The sequence below is a fragment of the Trachypithecus francoisi genome, unplaced genomic scaffold (assembly GCF_009764315.1).
Source record: "Trachypithecus francoisi isolate TF-2019V2 unplaced genomic scaffold, Tfra_2.0 Lachesis_group20, whole genome shotgun sequence".
NCBI lineage: Eukaryota > Metazoa > Chordata > Mammalia > Primates > Cercopithecidae > Trachypithecus > Trachypithecus francoisi.
This window is the reverse complement of record NW_022681466.1, coordinates 13,102,343-13,119,377: the sequence shown is the minus strand read 5'-3', so window position 1 is coordinate 13,119,377 and position 17,035 is coordinate 13,102,343. Positions and strand designations below refer to the sequence as shown.

Sequence of the window (17,035 nt, the reverse complement as noted above, 5' to 3'; positions counted from 1 at the left end):
CTTGTCTTTGCCTCCTTTTTGGGCTTTTCGGTACCGCTTGGGTTTCCGAGGACGAGCATAAGTCATCGCAGAGCCATCTTTCCAAAATCCCCTCCTCTAGTTGCAGGGATGCGGGGCGGGTCAGCGGCGCCGCTCTGCGCATGCGTTGGGCAGTTGGTGGGGCCGGAACCTGGTTTCCCGGCCGCGCGCCCGCGGGGAGCGTATTGAGCGAGGCACGGGGACGTCGGCGGCTGGTGGAGCCGGGCGGGCGAAGCTGGAGCGGCGGTGGCGGCGGCGTAGAGAGGCCGGGGCCGGGGCTGAGGCCGCGGCCGGGTCTGCGAGGCCCTTGGGGCGGCAGGCGGCGGCGGCCCGGGGCTCCAGCCCGGAGGCAGGAGCGGCCGCCATGGCCGAGAGCATCGTGAGTGCGGCGGCCGGGCGGGAGCGGGGACGCCGGGATGAGGCAGCAGATTTGCCGGCCGCGGCCTGTGGGGGAGGCGGGCCTGCCGGCCCCGAGACTCGGCCCCTTTCCCTTCTTTTGCCGGGGCTTTCTCTGCAGTGGCTGGGCCCCTCTCGGGGACTTTCACCCCCTGGGCTTCTTCCCGTCCCTGTCCGTCCCCGGAGGACTTGCGACCCCGGTTCCCAGCCCTGGGCAGGGAAAGGCCGAGCCTTTCTGCAGGGAGAATGGACTGTGGCGAAGAGAAACCGCTCCCCTTCCCCACCCGTTTCCCGGCTCCAGGAGACTTCCTGGTCTAATTCCAGGGACTCGCAGCCAGTCCTGCCCCTCTCAGAGCCAGGGACACCTCTTACCCTAATCTCCCCCTGATTCTCTCCTCCTGCTCTCCCGCTTCCCAGCGAGTGCCTTGTCATGAGTCACTGAAGAGAGAGCAGCTCTGCAGACGGGGACGTTACAGAGCTCCCTCCGCACCAGAGGACCTGGGAAAATGAAAACAGTGACTTGCCGGCTTTGCTCCTTGCTTGGAAGGAAAACTTGACAATTCCTCTTTAAGATAAATGTTGTAAATGATGTTGATTTCACTTTTTACCTGAAATTAAAATTGTCGGCTGGGCGCAGTGGCTCACGCCTGTAATCTCAGCACTTTGGGAGGCCGAGGTGGGTGGATCACCTGAGGTCAGGAGTTCAAGACCAGCCTGGCCAACATGGCGAACTCCCGTCTCTACTAAAAATACAAAAAATTAGCCGGGCGTCATGGCGCACGCCTGTAATCCCAGCTACTTGGGAGACTGAGGCAGGAGAATCGCTTGAACCCGGGAGGTGGAGGCTGCAGTGAGCTGAGATCCCTCCATTGCACTCCAGCCTGGGCTATACAGGGAGACTGTGTCTCAAAAAAATAAAAAATAAAAATAAATTGTCACACACCCCCCCTTAAGGTAAAAAAAAATCAGTGACAAATCAGATAAAACCAGGCCCTTGTTAAGTTGTGAGAAGTTTCTCCCCAAAAGTAAATGTGATGGGGGAAAAAAAAACTGACCATTGGACAGGAACATTCTGGTTAATATTAAGGAAGATTTGGGATTTCTGGGGGAAGCAGGATTGGGTGAGGAGTACTGTTCATACTCTAGCATTGTGACAGTCTCTGCAGTTTTGCCAGGTGTCAAGAATAGGTCTCTAGGCCTGGCGCGGTGACTCACACCTGTAATCCCAGCACTTTGGGAGACCGAGGTGGGTGGATCACCTGAGGTCAGGAGTTCAAGACTAGCCCGGCCAACATGGTGAGCCGAGGTGGCGTCACTGGACTCCGGCCTGGGCGACAGAATGAGACTCTGTCACACGCAGACAGATGGGTCTCCAGGATAAGCTAACATTTGCGCACAAGGCTGTTCTCTGGTGGTCCCATCAGCTCTCCATGCAGGGGCCCTCCTGGTACCTCTGTGTTTCCCAACCTGGAGATGAGTGGAGTGAAGATGGGCTCCAGGAGAAGCTTAGGAAACATCGACTCCTGGTCAACGTCGACTCCTGGAAATTTAGGAAACGTTGACTCCTGGTCAAACGTTGCACAGGCTGGTCTCTGAGCTCCAGGGATCCTCTTCCCTTGGGGTCCCAAATTGTTAGGATTACAGCTTACCATGCCTGGCCAAGAAACTTTTGACTCCTTTGAAAAATAAAATGTGGCCGTGCGGTGGCTTACGCCTATAATCCCAGCACTTTGGGAGGCCCAGGCGGGTGAATCATGAGGTCAGGAGTTCAAGACTAGCCTGACCAACATGGTGAAACACTGTCTCTACTAAAAATACCAAAATTAGCCAGGTGTGGTGTCGTGCACCTGTTAACCCAGCTACTCCGGAGGCTGAGGGAGGGGAATCACTCAAACCCAGGAGGTAGAGGTTGCAGTCAGCCCAGATTGCGCACTTGGACTCCAGCCTGGGTGACAGAGCAAGACTGTCTCAAAAAAAAAAAAAAAAAAAAAAGTGTTAATCATTGGTGACTCTGCCTAGAAATAGGTTAGGAATTGGCACTCAAACCTTCTTTCAAACTGCCTTTGTACTTTTAACTGAGTTAAAGTAACCATTGACAAGTGAAAAGTGTTTCAGACAAGGTCATTTTTTTTTTCCCCACCAGCGTATATAAGGTTAGGCTCTCATTGACAGCATTAGATCTTGTTGAATTTCTCAGATTGTGAGGAATTAAAACACTCTTCTTTTGAAATTGATTTAAAAAGTTATTTTGAATTTAAGAAACAGGTCTTTGGGAGGCTGAGACGGGTGGATCACGAGGTCAGGAGATCGAGACCATCCTGGCTAACACGGTGAAACCCCGTCTCTACTAAAAAAATACAAAAAATTAGCCGGGCGATGTGGTGGGCGCCTGTAGTCCCAGCTACTCGGGAGGCTGAGGCGAGAGAATGGCATAAACCCGGGAGGCGGAGCTTGCAGTGAGCTGAGATCCGGCCACTGCACTCCAGCCTGGGCGACAGAGCGAGACTCCGTCTCAAAAAAAAAAAAAAAAAAAAAAAAAAGAAACAGGTCTTAAAAGTTTCTGGGCTGGGCGCAGTGGCTCACACCTGTAATCCCAGCACTTTGAGAGGCTGAGGTGGGTGTATCATGAGGTCAGTAGTTCGAGATCAGCCTGGCCAACATGGTGAAACCACGTCTTTACTAAAAATACAAAAATTAGGGCGTGGTGGCTCAGGCTTGTAATCCTAGCACTTTGGGAGGCCAAGGCAGGTGGATTGCTTGAGCTCAGGAGTTTGAGACCAGCCTGGGCAACAGGGTGAAACCTCGTGTCTACTAAAAAAAAAAAGTACAAAAAATTAACTGGGCATGACGGCGTGCGCCTGTAATCCCAGCTACTCGGGAGGCTGAGGCAGGAGAATTACTAGAACCCGGGAGGCGGAGGTTGCAGTGAGCCAAGATCACACTACTGCACTCCAGCCTGGGTGACAAGAGACTCTTGTCTGTAAAAAAAAAAAAAAAAAATGCAAAAATTAGCAGGGCGCAGTGGCGGGCGCCTTTAATCCCAGCTACTTGGAAGCTGAGGCAGGAGAATTGCTTGAACTCGGCAGGTGGAGGTTACAGTGAACTGAGATCGTGTCATTGCACTCCAGCTCTGGGCGACAGAGCAAGACTCCGTCTTGAAGGGAAAAAAGAGTTTCTGTGGATATAACTGTATCTCACCAGTTTTTCAACTTCCTCAAGAAGCGTTCTGGTCTTATTTTCTTATAAATAGGGAAACCTAAGTTACCAAGAGGCTGTGTGTTCATGTTGTCAGGTTTGTCTCTTCCTGTGTATTTCATTTTGTAGTCCATGTCGGAGGCTAGGCCAGAACTTTCCCTGGTACAAATTATGTTTGTCTCTTGTTAAATACTGGAGTTGGCCTTGGAAACCTGGACTCCCATCTTCTGTGGTAGAGGATCAAGTAGGATGACTTCTTCACCTTAGAATTCTGCAGCCAGAACCATTTAGCTCTGTAAAGAGTGGCGGTGACATGCTCTTGTTCTAGAGTCATCATTTGAAGGAACATTCACACTATCCCCTTCATTAGAACAGAACTTTCCTTTTTAAGATAGCTAAATGTTGGGAGACAGATTTTAGAAACAAATAAGTGTAAGTATTTACCTAATGCTATGTATTGTGAAAATGTTATTCTTGGGTATTGAATCTAGAATGAAGTATACTAGATGTAAGAAGTAAAAAGAATTGTATTTCTAGTTATATCTTTTTATATTCTCTTAACAATTGGGATATTCAGAGATTATTCAAAACAAAATCTTTTTTTTTTTAAATACAGACAGAGTTGCCCAGACTGGTCTCCTGAGCTCAAGTGATCCGTCTACCGCAGCCTCCCAGAGTGCTGGGATTACAGGCCTGAGTCACCGTGCCCAGCCTGAAAACAAAATCTTAAAAGTTGAGAACATGTCGGGTGGAGCCTTTTCGGCCAAGTGAAAGTTATGGGAAAATGCAGGACAGGGTTACCCTATTTCAGGAAAATCTAGATTAGGCTTAGTTACTTTCATAAAAGTGGACACATTCCAGTAGACTCTAAGCCTTTATGGTGTTTTATCTGTACGCAGTGGAAATCTTTTTTAGACAATGGCTTGTGACACTTTTCATCTGCATAGTGGTTGAAGAGAATGTTTAATGTAACACCCATTGTAACCTCACAGAAAACAGTTACAGAATTTATAAAAAAAGGAAATAAGGGAGGCCGGGCGCTGTGGCGCATGCCTGTAATCCCAGCACTTTGGGAGGCCGAGGCGGGTGGATCACTTGAGGTCAGGAGTTCGAGACCAGCTTGGCCAACATGGCAAAACTCTGTCTCTACTAAAAATACTAAAAATTAGCCAGGCGTGGGGGCGGGCACCTGTAATCCCAGTTACTCAGGAGGCCGAGACAGGAGAATCGCTTGAACTCGGGAGGTGGAGGTGGCAGTGAGCCAAGATCACGCCATTGCACTCCAGCCTGAGTGACAAGAGCGAGAGTCCGTCTGAGGAAGGAAAAAAAAAAAAGGAAATAAGGGAATTGAACTGTTTCACTACAAAAAATCCGCTAGGCCAGGATTGGTGGCTCACGCCTGTAATCCCAGCACTTTGGGAGGCTGAGGCAGGTGGATCACGTGAGGTAGGAGTTTAAGACCAGATTGACTAACGTGTTGAAACCCCGTCTCTACTAAAAATACAAAAATTAGCTGGGCGTGGTGGTGCACGCCTGTAATCCCAGATACTCAGGAGGCTGAGACAGTAGAATCGCCTGAACCTGGGAGGTGGAGATTGCAGTGAGCTGAGATTGCGTCACTGCACTCCAGCCTGGGCGACGGGAAAAGACTCTGTCTCAAAAACAAACAAACAAAAAAAAATTATCTGGGTGTGATGGTGGGCACTTGTGATTCCAGCTACTCAGGAGGCTGAGGCAGGAGAATCACTTGAACTCAAGAGGCAGAGATTGCAGTGAGCCAAAATCGTGCCATTGCACTCTAGCCTGGGCCACAAGATTGAAACTTTGTCTCGGGAAAAAAAAATGAGCTAAATACAAGAGACGTTAATGTAGGACATGAGAGAGAAAGAAGCTATAGAGTACACCGTCAGTCTTTGCTGACAGAAGCTAAGACAATTATGGGCATGTTCCTGTCTGCCTTCCTTCCTGTACTGCAGGTGGTTGGGGCAGGTCTTTGTTTGCTGCAGAGCATGCCATTTCATCCTCCCTGTCTAAAGCAGAGACCTGTGCTGTCGGCTAGGCATGATAACTCACTTTCACAGTGGCTTTCATCAGCATAAAAATCAAGTCGTCTTAGAAAGTAATGCCCTTTGGCCGGGCGCGGTGGCTCAAGCCTGTAATCCCAGCACTTTGGGAGGCCGAGACGGGCGGATCACGAGGTCAGGAGATCGAGACCATCCTGGCTAACACGGTGAAACCCCGTCTCTACTAAAAATACAAAAACTAGCCGGGCGAGGTGGCGGGCGCCTGTAGTCCCAGCTACTGCGGAGGCTGAGGCAGGAGAATGGCGTAAGCCTGGGAGACGGAGCTTGCAGTGAGCTGAGATCCGGCCACTGCACTCCAGTCCGGGCGACAGAGCGAGACTCCGCCTCAAAAAAAAAAAAAAAAAAAAAAAAGAAAGTAATTCCCTTTGTCCAGTAGTCTTCCAGGTCTGCCAACTTTTTTAGCTTGCCATGGGAAAAAAAAATGTATATATATATGTATATGTACACACACACTTTAATATACATATGTGCACACACACACGTACACACACGTTACTACATTAGGATGGGGTCTTGCTGTATTGGCCAGGCTGATCTTGAACTCCTGGGCTAAAGAAATCCTCCTGCCTTGGCCTCCTGAAGTGCTGGGATTATAGGTGTGAGCCACTGTGCCCAGCTGAAAATATTTTTTCAAAACCCTACTAAATTTTACCATTAAAGACCTTTATTGCTTTTAATTTTAATCTCTTTTTAAATTTAAGTTTAAATATTTTTTTGAGATGAAGTCTTGCTGTGCATCATGCATGATCTTGGTTCACTGCAACCTCTGCCTCCTGGGTTCAAGCGATTCTCCTGCCTCAGCCTCCCGAGTAGCTGGGATTATAGGTGCCTGCCACCATGCCCGGCTAATTTTTGTATATTTAGTAGAGATGGGGTTTCACCATGTTGGCTAGGCTGGTCTCGAACTCCTGACCTCAGGTGATCCGCTCGCCTCAGCCTCCCAGAGTGCTGGGATTACAGGCATGAGCCATTGTGCCTGGCCTAATCTCTTTTTTTGAGACAGGGTCTCACTTTGTCACCAACGCTGGAGTGCAGTGGCACCATTTGGGCTCACTGTAGCCTCAACCTCCCTGGTTCAAGTGATCCTCATGCCTCAGCTCCCTGAGTAGCTGAGACCATAGGCGTTTGCTACCATGCCTGGCTAACTTTTGTGTTTTTAAGAGAGATGGGGTTTCCCCATGTTGCCCATAGGTCTTGAACTTCTGAGCTCAAGTTATCCACCGCCTTAGCCTCCCAAAGTGCTACAATTACAGATGTCAGCCACCGCGCCTGGCCATTTTAAAAACTTTTTTAGGGGCCGGGCGCGGTGGCTCAAGCCTGTAATCCTAGCACTTTGGGAGGCCGAGACGGGCGGATCACGAGGTCAGGAGATCGAGACCATCCTGGCTAACACGGTGAACCCCGTCTCTACTAAAAAATACAAAAATCTAGCCGGGCGAGGTGGCGGCGCCTGTAGTCCCAGCTACTGCGGAGGCTGAGGCAGGAGAATGGCGTAAACCCGGGAGGCGGAGCTTGCAGTGAGCTGAGATCCGGCCACTGCACTCCAGCCCGGGGGACAGAGCGAGACTCCGTCTCAAAAAAAAAAAAAAAAAAAAAAAAAAAAACTTTTTTAGGGAAAGTAATAGCTGGGCGTGGTGGCTTACACCCGTAATCCCGGCACAGTGGCAGGATCACTTGAGCCCAGGAGCTCGAGACCAGCCTGGGCAGTATGGTGACACTCCATCACTACAAAAAAAAAATTAACCTGGTGTGGTGGTGCAAATCTGTGGTCCCAGCTCTTGGGAGGCTGAGGTCAGAGGATCACTTGAATCTTGGAGCTCAAGGCTGCAGTAAGCTGTGATTTTGCCACTGCACTCCAGTCTGGGTGACAGCAAGACCCTGTCTCAAAAAAGTAAAAAAAATGTAACAATTAGAAAATTCCCTGTGATTCTTTTGAATTGCAGGACTCTTAAAGACTATCTAATGTTTGTATATAGATCTTGGAACAAAGTAATATCTTTTTTTTTTTCTTTTTTTTCCCCAAAGACATCTTTTTTAAAGAACACAATTCATTCATGGTTCATGGTGGGTTTTTTTTCTGTTTCAGTTTGAAGAGACAAAAAGTGTTTTACATATACTCTATAAATAGTGATTAGGAATTAAAGTTGTTTTCTGAGTGAAACTAAGAGTTGAGAGGACAGTACTCTTAAAATATCTCCCCTAGGCCGGGTGCGGTGGCTCAAGCCTGTAATCCCAGCACTTTGGGAGGCCGAGACGGGCGGATCACGAGGTCAGGAGATCGAGACCATCCTGGCTAACACGGTGAAACCCCGTCTCTACTAAAAAATACAAAAAACTAGCCGGGCGAGGTGGCAGGTGCCTGTAGTCCCAGCTACTCGGGAGGCTGAGGCAGGAGTATGGCGTAAACCTGGGAGGCAGAGCTTGCAGTGAGCTGAGATCCGGCCACTGCACTCCAGCCTGGGCGACAGAGCGAGACTCCGTCTCAAAAAAAAAAAAAAAAAAAAAAAAAATATCTCCCCATATGCTGATGAATCTCACCCCTCTGCATCATCTTCTAGAAGGATTGAGCTGGGTATTGAAAGGTGAAGAGTGAGGTTTGGCTTTACGTTTCAGTGACCCAGATGCTAAAAGACCACAGATGGAAGCCATGGTAGTAGATCAGGACCTCACTAGGCTGTGCAGTAACCATCATGTTTTGTTTGCAACAGATAATTCGTGTCCAGTCCCCGGATGGAGTGAAGCGGATCACAGCAACAAAGAGAGAAACAGCAGCAACGTTTTTGAAAAAGGTATCTGTGGCCTGGGTGTTGACCCTCAGGATCTTTTTCATCCTCTGCTGTTACTCCCATCGATACCTTTTCTCTTTTCCTCATTTTCTTATTTTCCCTATTCCCAAATTGCCTCTTGCATTGCATTTCTCTATAATAGTTGGGTTGAATGAGATGTTTGTCACAGCTAACTGCTCAAAATTATAGGACCAAGAGCCCAAAGGTAAGTGTAAAAGTATTTCACGGCTGGTGCAGTGACTCACACCTGTAATCCCAAAGTGCTGGGATTGATCCCAGGGGCGAGGTGGCGGCGCCTGTAGTCCCAGCTACTTGGGAGGCTGAGGCAGGAGAATGGTGGGAACCCGGGAGGCGGAGCTTGCAGTGAGCTGAGATCCGGCCACTGCACTCCAGCCTGGGCGACAGAGCGAGACTCTGTCTCAAAAAAAAAAAAAAGAAAAGACAAAAGTATTAACTGAGTATGAATTGTAGATATGACTAGAGTTGATTCAAAGAATCATCCCTGGCTCTTCCCTGGTCTCCTGACCTGCGTGTGTCCAGGATTCTCATGACAGTTTTTCCGTTTTTAACCAATCACAAAATATTTCATTTACTGTGATAGTTGCATAGTATGAAGTTCTTAGCTTATCTTCACCGTTTCTTCCTTATTTACTTTTCCCATGGATTTCCTCAGACTGTTTCTGTCTGGAGTTATTTCTCTTCAGACTGAAAAACATCCAGGCCGGGTGCGGTGGCTCACGCCTGTAATCCCAGAACTTTGGGGGGCCAAGGAGGGTGGATCATGAGGTTCAGGAGATCGAGACCATCCTGGCTAACGTGGTAAAACCCCGTCTCTACTAAACATACAAAAAATTAGCCAGGTGTATGGCGGGCACCTGTAGTCCCAGCTACTTGGGAGGCTGAGGCAGGAGAATGGCGTGAACCTGGGAGGCGGAGCTTGCAGTGAGCCCAGTGAGCCACTGCACTCTAGCCTGGGTGACAGAGTGAGACTCCATCTCAAAAAAAAAATCCTTTAGCCTTTGTTGCAGGTAGGTTTGTTGGTCACAGACCCTTGGGTTTTTTTTGACCTGAAAATGTTTTGGTTTTGCCCTGTATTTATGTGAAGGAGATTTTCTTTTTTTTTTTTTTTTTTTTTTTTTTTTTTTTTGAGACGGAGTCTTGCTCTTTCGCCCGGCTGGAGTGCAGTGGCCGGATCTCAGCTCACTGCAAGCTCCGCCTCCCGGGTTTTACGCCATTCTCCTGCCTCAGCCTCTGGAGTAGCTGGGACTACAGGCGCCCGCCACCTCGCCCGAGGTTTTTTTGTATTTTTAGTAGAGACGGGGTTTCACCGTGTTAGCCAGGATGGTCTCGATCTCCTGACCTCGTGATCCGCCGTCTCGGCCTCCCAAAGTGCTGGGATTACAGGCTTGAGCCACCGCGCCCGGCCAGAGATTTTCTTTTTTTTTGAGATGACATCTTGCTCTGTTCCCCAGGCTGGAGTAGTGGCACGATCTCGGCTCACTGCAACCTCCGCCTCCTGGGTTCAAGGAACTCTCTGCCTCAGCCCCCTGAGTAGCTGGGATTACAGGCACCCACCACCACACCCGGCTAATTTTTTGTGTTTTTAGTAGAGACGGGGTTTCACCGTCTTCACCAGGCTGGTTGAACTCTTGAACTTGTGATCCACCTGCTTTGGCGTGAACCCCTGCGCCTGGCCGTGAAGGATATTTTCTTTTTTTCCTTTTTTTTTTTTTTTTTGAGAGGGAGTCTTGCTCTGTCGCCCGGTCTGGAGTGCAGTGGCGCTATCTCGGCTCATGCAAACTCCACCTCCCAGGTTCACGCCATTCTCCTGCCTCAGCCTCCCGAGTAGCTGGGACTACAGGCGCCTGCCACCATGCCCGGCTAAAGTTTTGTATTGTTAGTAGAGATGGGGTTTCACTGTGTTAGCCAGGATAGTCTCGATCTGACCTTGTGATCCACCTGCCTCGGCCTCCCAAAGTGCTGGGAGGATATTTTCATTCAATATGAAATTCTTGGCCGGGTGCGGTGGCTCAAGCCTGTAATCCCAGCACTTTGGGAGGCCGAGACGGGCGGATCACGAGGTCAGGAGATCGAGACCATCCTGGCTAACACAGTGAAACCCCGTCTCTACTAAAAATACAAAAACTAGCCGGGCGAGGTGGCGGGCGCCTGTAGTCCCAGCTACTCGGGAGGCTGAGGCAGGAGAATGGTGTAAACCTGGGAGACAGAGCTTGCAGTGAGCTGAGATCCGGCCACTGCACTCCAGTCTGGGCGACAGAGTGAGACTCTGCCTCAAAAAAAAAAAAAAAAAAAGAAATTCTTTCTTTTTTGAGATGGAGTCTTTTTCTGTCGCCCAGACTAGAGTGCAGTGGCATGATTGCGGCTCAGTGTAACCTCTGCCTCCTAGGTTCCAGTGATTCTCCTGCCTCAGCCTCCCAAGTAGTTGGGATCCAGGCGTGCACCACCATACCCAGCTAAGTTTTGTTTTATTTTTTTTCTTTCTTATTTTCTTTGAGACGGAGTCTCGCTCTGTCGCCCGGGCTGGAGTGCAGTGGCCGGATCTCAGCTCACTGCAAGCTCCGCCTCCCGGGCTCACGCCATCTCCTGCCTCAGCCTCCGCAGTAGCTGGGACTACAGGCGCCGCCACCTCGCCCGCTAGTTTTTTGTATTTTTAGTAGAGACGGGGTTTCACCGTGTTAGCCAGGATGGTCTCGATCTCCTGACCTCGTGATCCGCCCGTCTCGGCCTCCCAAAGTGCTGGGATTACAGGCTTGAGCCACCGCGCCCGGCCTTGTTTTATTTTTTGAGACGGAGTTTCGCTCTTGTTGCCCAGGCTGGAGTGCAATGGCATGATCTTGGCTCATTGCATACTCTGCCTCCTGGGTTCAAGCGATTCTTCTGCCTCAGTCTCCCGAGTAGCTAGGATTACAGGCATGCGCCACCAAGTCTGGCTAATTTTGTCTTTTTAATAGAGACCGAGTTTCACCATGTTGGTCAGGCTGGTCTCGAACTCCTCACCTCAGGTGATCCACCCGCCTCGGCCTCCCAAAGTGGTAGGATTACAGGCGTGAGCCACCGTGCCCGGCCTTGAAACAGATTTCTTTTTTTTTTTTTTTTGAGACGGAGTCTCCCTCTGTCGCCCAGGCGGGAGTGCAGTGGCCGGATCTCAGCTCACTGCAAGCTCCACCTCCCGGGTTTATGCCATTCTCCTGCCTCAGCCTCCCGAGTAGCTGGGACTACAGGCGCCCGCCACCTCGCCCGGCTAGTTTTTTGTATTTTTTAGTAGAGACTGGGTTTCACCGTGTTTGCCAGGATGGTCTCAATCTCCTGACCTCGTGATCCTCCTGTCTTGGCTTCCCAAAGTGCTAGGATTACAGGCTTGAGCCACCGCGCCCGGCCTGAAACAGATTTCTAAGTTGACATGTTGACATTTCTTTTTTGTTCCCAACCATGCACCAATGTTTTTTTTTTTTTTTTGAGACAGAATCTTGCTCTGTCACCCAGGCTAGAGTGCAGTAGTGTGATCTCGGCTCACTGCAAGCTCCGCCTCCCAGGTTCATGCCATTCTCCTGCCTCAGCCTCCCGAGTAGCTGGGACTACAGGCGCCCGCCACCATGGCTGGCTGATTTTTTGTATTTTCTTTTTTTTTTTTTTTTTTTTTTGTTGAGACGGAGTCTCGCTCTGTCGCCCAGGCTGGAGTGCAGTGGCCGGATCTCAGCTCACTGCAAGCTCCGCCTCCCGGGTTTACGCCATTCTCTCGCCTCAGCCTCCCGAGTAGCTGGGACTACAGGTGCCCGCCATCTCGCCCGGCTAATTTTTGTATTTTTTTTAGTAGAGACGGGGTTTCACCGTGTTAGCCAGGATGGTCTCGATCTCCTGACCTCGTGATCCCCCCATCTCGGCCTCCCAAAGTGCTGGGATTACAGGCTTGAGCCACCGCGCCCGGCCTTGTATTTTCAATAGAGACAGGATTTCACCGTGTTAGCCAGAATGATCTCGATCTCCTGACCTCGTGATCTGCCTGCCTTGACCTCCCAAAGTGTTGGGATTACAGGCGTGAGCCACCACGCCCGGCCTTTTTTTTGAGACGAAGTCTCATTGTGTTGCCCAAGCTGGAGTGCAGTGGCATAATCCTGCCTCACTGCAACCTCCGCCTCCCAGGTTCAAGTGATTCTCTTGCCTCAGCCTCCCCAGTGGCTGGGACTACAGGCTCCCGCCACCATGTCCAGCTAATTTTTGTATTTTTAGTAGAGATGGGGTTTCACTATGTTGGCCAGTCTGGTCTTTAACTCCTCACCTCAGGTTATCCACCCGCCTCAGCCTCCCAGAGTGCTGGGATTACAGGTGTGATCCACCTTGCTTGGTCCTTTTTTTTTTTTTTGCCTAGATTTGGAGTGCACTGGCACAGTCACAGCTCACTGCAGCCTTGACTTCATGGGCTCAAGCGATGCTCCCACCTCAACTTCCCAGCTGATTGCTTAATTTTTTGGTAGAGATGGGGGTTTCACCACGTTGTCTAGGCTGGTCTTGATCAAGTGATCCTCCCCGCCCTGCCTCCCAGAGTGCTGGGATTCCAGGCGGGACCTGTGGTGCCTGGTCCTGTTAAGCATTTGAAGCTGTTGTTCCACCATCTTCTTATCTTCATTTATCTCTAGCTTTCAGCATTGTGACTCTGGTGTGCCTCACAGTGGTGTTCTTTGTATCCTAACTTGGGAGAGTTTGCTGAACTTCCTGGATTTGTTATTTGATGTTTTTCATTAAATTTTGGGGTTTTGGCCACTCTTTAAAGTTTTCTGTTCTATCTTCGTTCTTTTCTGTCTTTTTTTTTTTTGAGACAGTCTCTCTGTCACCCAGGGTGGAGTGCAGTGGCGCGGTCTCGGCTCACTATGAACTCCACCTCCCAGGTTCAGGCCATTCTCCTGCCTCAGCCTCCTGAGTACCTGGAACTACAGGCGCCCGCCGTCACACCCGGCTAATTTTTTGTAGTTTTAGTAGATACGGGGTTTCACCATGTTAGCCAGGATGGTCTCGATCTCCTGACCTCGTGATCCACCTGTCTTGGCCTCCCAAAGTGGCCTCCCAAAGTGCTAGGATTACAGGCGTGAACCACTGCGCCTGGCCTGGAATTGGGTTTTTACAGTTGATTTCAAAAGTAGAAATTGAACTTTTCAAACATAGCCACTGGCCGGGCATGGTGGCTCATGCCTGTAATCCCAGCACTTTGGGAGGCTGAGGCGGGTGGATCACTTGAGGTCAGGAGTTTGAGACCACCCTGGCCAACATGGTGAAACCCCGTCTCTACTAAAAATACAAAAATCAGCCGGGCGTGGTGGCAGACGCCTGTAATCCCAGCTACTTGGGAGGCTGAGGCAGGAGAATCACTGGAACCCAGGAGGTGAAGGTGCAGTAAGCCAAGATCATGCCACCCCACTCCAGCCTGGGTGACAGAGCGAGACTCCGTCTCAAAAAAAAAAAAAAAAAAATAGCAAGAGGAATTTGGTGAATGATAAGCACTTTCCAAATTTGGTGAATACTCTTCTAGTAATGTCTGGTGTGTGTATGGTATATGTAGTGATATTTAGCATTTTATTAAATTTCTGTTCTTTTGGCCTTGTTTTAGGTTGCAAAGGAGTTTGGCTTCCAAAATAATGGCTTCTCAGTTTACATCAATAGAAACAAGACCGGAGAGATAACAGCCTCCTCCAACAAATCCCTCAACTTGCTAAAAATCAAGTAAGTGTCCTCTGAGGAGGAAGCAGGGAATGCGGGGAAATGAGGTCCCCATGATCTGTCCGAGGTTGCCCAGTTTTATCCTCTTTCCTCTTCACACCACTCATTATGGTCTTATCAGCTGACCAGAATACATGTGACTGTGTTGCTTGCCAGGGATTCAGTAATTATCCTGAATCTGCCGTTACTGTTGAGCAGATTTTAATTGACTTTGCAGAATTCTGGAGTTTGTGTCACTGGGGAGAAAGTTATTGTCTCTGTCCATGTATGGCATGGAGTGAGCTGCATACTCAGCTGCTTGTCTGGAGTGAAAGACTTGGAACGCAGCTGTGTGCAGGGAAATCCCGTTAGCCCTGCTGGCTTGGGTAGGAGTGCCGGCAGTGCAGTGGCCCATGCCACCCTGTAGTTGGCCATTCAGGACCTTCAGGGCTCAGAGACCTCTTATCACAGCCTGGCTGCTGCCTGTTTTGGTAAAGTGTTATTGGAACACAGCCAGGTCGCGTTGTTGGTGCCAGTTTTCATGTTACAAGGGCAGAGTTGAGTAGTTGTGATAGACCATGAGGCCTGCAAAGCTGAAAGTATTGACTGGCCCTTTACGGAACACGTGTGCTGGCTCCCATCGAAACCATTTGGGCACTTGCTCACGTATCCCTTAGATCAGTTCAGTCCTTAGGGAGCGAGTGGTCAGGTTTCCTCTCGACGCTGCAGGTTGCATGTGCTGTGGCCACTGGCTCAGTGGTGGGCCTGGGACCTGCTGGCAGTTGGCTGTGAGCCTGTTTACCAGCCAGAATGATAGGCTGGTTTTGCACTTTGGTCACTTTTAGATTCACAGATTAATATATCTAGGGACACAATATGCAATCGTAGCATTTATTTGTTCTTAACAAAGATTTATTTGGCACCTACTGTTTGCCTACCCCTGTGATGAGGTGAAATGAAACCTCTTGTTATTGTTCATTTCCAGAGTGACCCTTCCTTTGAGCTTGTGAAGGGTTTTGCATCTTGATAATTCTTTTTCTCTCTTCTCTTTTCTCTTCTCTTCTCTTCTTTCTTTTTTTTTTTTTTTTTTTGAGACGGAGTCTTCTCTGTCGCCCAGGCTGGAGTCCAGTGGCCGGACCCAGCTCACTGCAAGCTCCGCATCCCGGGTTTACGCCATTCTCCTGCCTCAGCCTCCCGAGTAGCTGGGATACAGGCGCCCGCCACCTCGCCCGGCTAGTTTTTTGTATTTTTTAGTAGAGACGGGTTTCGCCATGTTAGCCAGGATGGTCTCGATCTCCTGACCTCGTGATCCGCCCGTCTCGGCCTCCCAAAGTGCTGGGATTACAGGCTTGAGCCACCGCTCCCGGCCAACTCTCTTTTCTTTCTTTCTTTCTTGAAGGGTTTTGCATCTTGATAATCCTTCCTTCCTTCCTTCCTTTTCCTTTTCCTTTTCTTGAGACAGAATCTCGCCCTGTCACCCAGGCTGGAGTGCGGTTGTGCGATCATAACTCACTACCGCCTCGACCTTCTGGGCTCAAGTGATCCTCCTGTCTCAGCCTCCTGAGTAGCTGGGATTACAGGCACATTTTTCATTTTTAAATCAAATCTGGCTGGTAATTTTTTTTTTTTAAAGTTTAAATGTGGAACATGTAACCGTATCTAAAGGTAAAGAGAATGTGAGTGCACTCCCTCTGTCTCAGCCAGAGGAACTCTCAGCTCATAACCATGCTTGTGTCCCGCTGCTCTTGCCTTCCTTCCTTCTCTCCTGTTGCTTGGCATTTTTTTCTCCCTCCCCTTTGTAATTATTAAACAAAATGCATACTGAACACCTCAGAGGACAGTGTATGCCTTGATGGATGAACCTTATGTGTCACCATTGCAAGCACCAAGCAGGTCTGGGGATAAGGCATTGGCAGCCACTCCAGAAATTTCCCTAACGGTATCTGCTGTTCTTTTTTTCTTTCTTTCTTTCTTTTTTTTTGAGATGGAGTCTCGCTCTGTCACCCAGGCTGGAGTGCAATGGCGTGATCCCAGCTCACTGCAACCTCCACCTCCCGGGTTCAGGCATTTCTCCTGCCTCAGCCTCCTGAGTAGCTGGGACTACTTACGTAGAGATGGGGTTTCACTGTGTTGGCCAAGCTGGTCTCAAACTCCTGACCTCATGATCTGCCCGCCTTGGCCTTCCAAAGTGCTAGGATTACAGGTGTGAGCCCCTGTGCCCAGCTCTTTACTCTTTCATTACTTAAGTGTCTGTCCCTAGACACTGCCAGTGAGTCTTGCTTTCTAAGGAAATTTGTATGTCTTATATCTTGTAATCTTCAGGTTCGCCTTCTATCTCTTTCCTTTTCTTAAAATTTATCTGTTGAGGAACTTGGTCCCTTGACCTGTAGGGTGTCCCACTCTGAGGTCTTGCTGATTTCATGTTCACAAGACACTTCAGCATTACCCTCTGTGTCCTGGATTTCCTGCCGATCCACAGTGGTTTACAGAGGCCTGACAGACTCAGGCCATTCCCTCAGCAGGACCATGGGGTGCTGTACACCTACCTTTTTTTTTTTTTTTTTGAGACGGAGTCTTGCTCTGTCGCCGGGCTGGAGTGCAGTGGCCGGATCTCAGCTCACTGCAAGCTCCACCTCCCGGGTTCACGCCATTCTCCTGCCTCAGCCTCCCGAGTAGCTGGGACTACAGACGCCCGCCACCTCGCCCGGCTAGTTTTTTGTATTTTTAGTAGAGACGGGGTTTCACAGTGTTCGCCAGATGGTCTCGATCTCCTGACCTCGTGATCCGCCCGCCTCGCCTCCCAAAGTGCTGGGATTACAGGCTTGAGCCACCGCGCCCGGCCTTTTT

At 49.6% G+C, this 17,035-nt stretch overlaps 1 protein-coding gene across 1 annotated transcript in view; it reads left to right on the top strand.

Annotated features, from left to right (window-relative positions):
• The first annotated feature begins 203 nt into the window (after window positions 1-203).
• The window catches only part of NPLOC4 (NPL4 homolog, ubiquitin recognition factor), a 78,686-nt gene continuing 61,854 nt past the window's right edge, over window positions 204-17,035 (top strand). Inside the window, exons 1-3 of the mRNA XM_033182604.1 lie at window positions 204-397; window positions 8,402-8,482; window positions 14,100-14,212. Of these exons, the coding sequence (XP_033038495.1) occupies window positions 383-397; window positions 8,402-8,482; window positions 14,100-14,212 (209 nt within the window). The 5' untranslated portion in view covers window positions 204-382. The remainder of the gene's footprint in view (window positions 398-8,401; window positions 8,483-14,099; window positions 14,213-17,035) is intronic.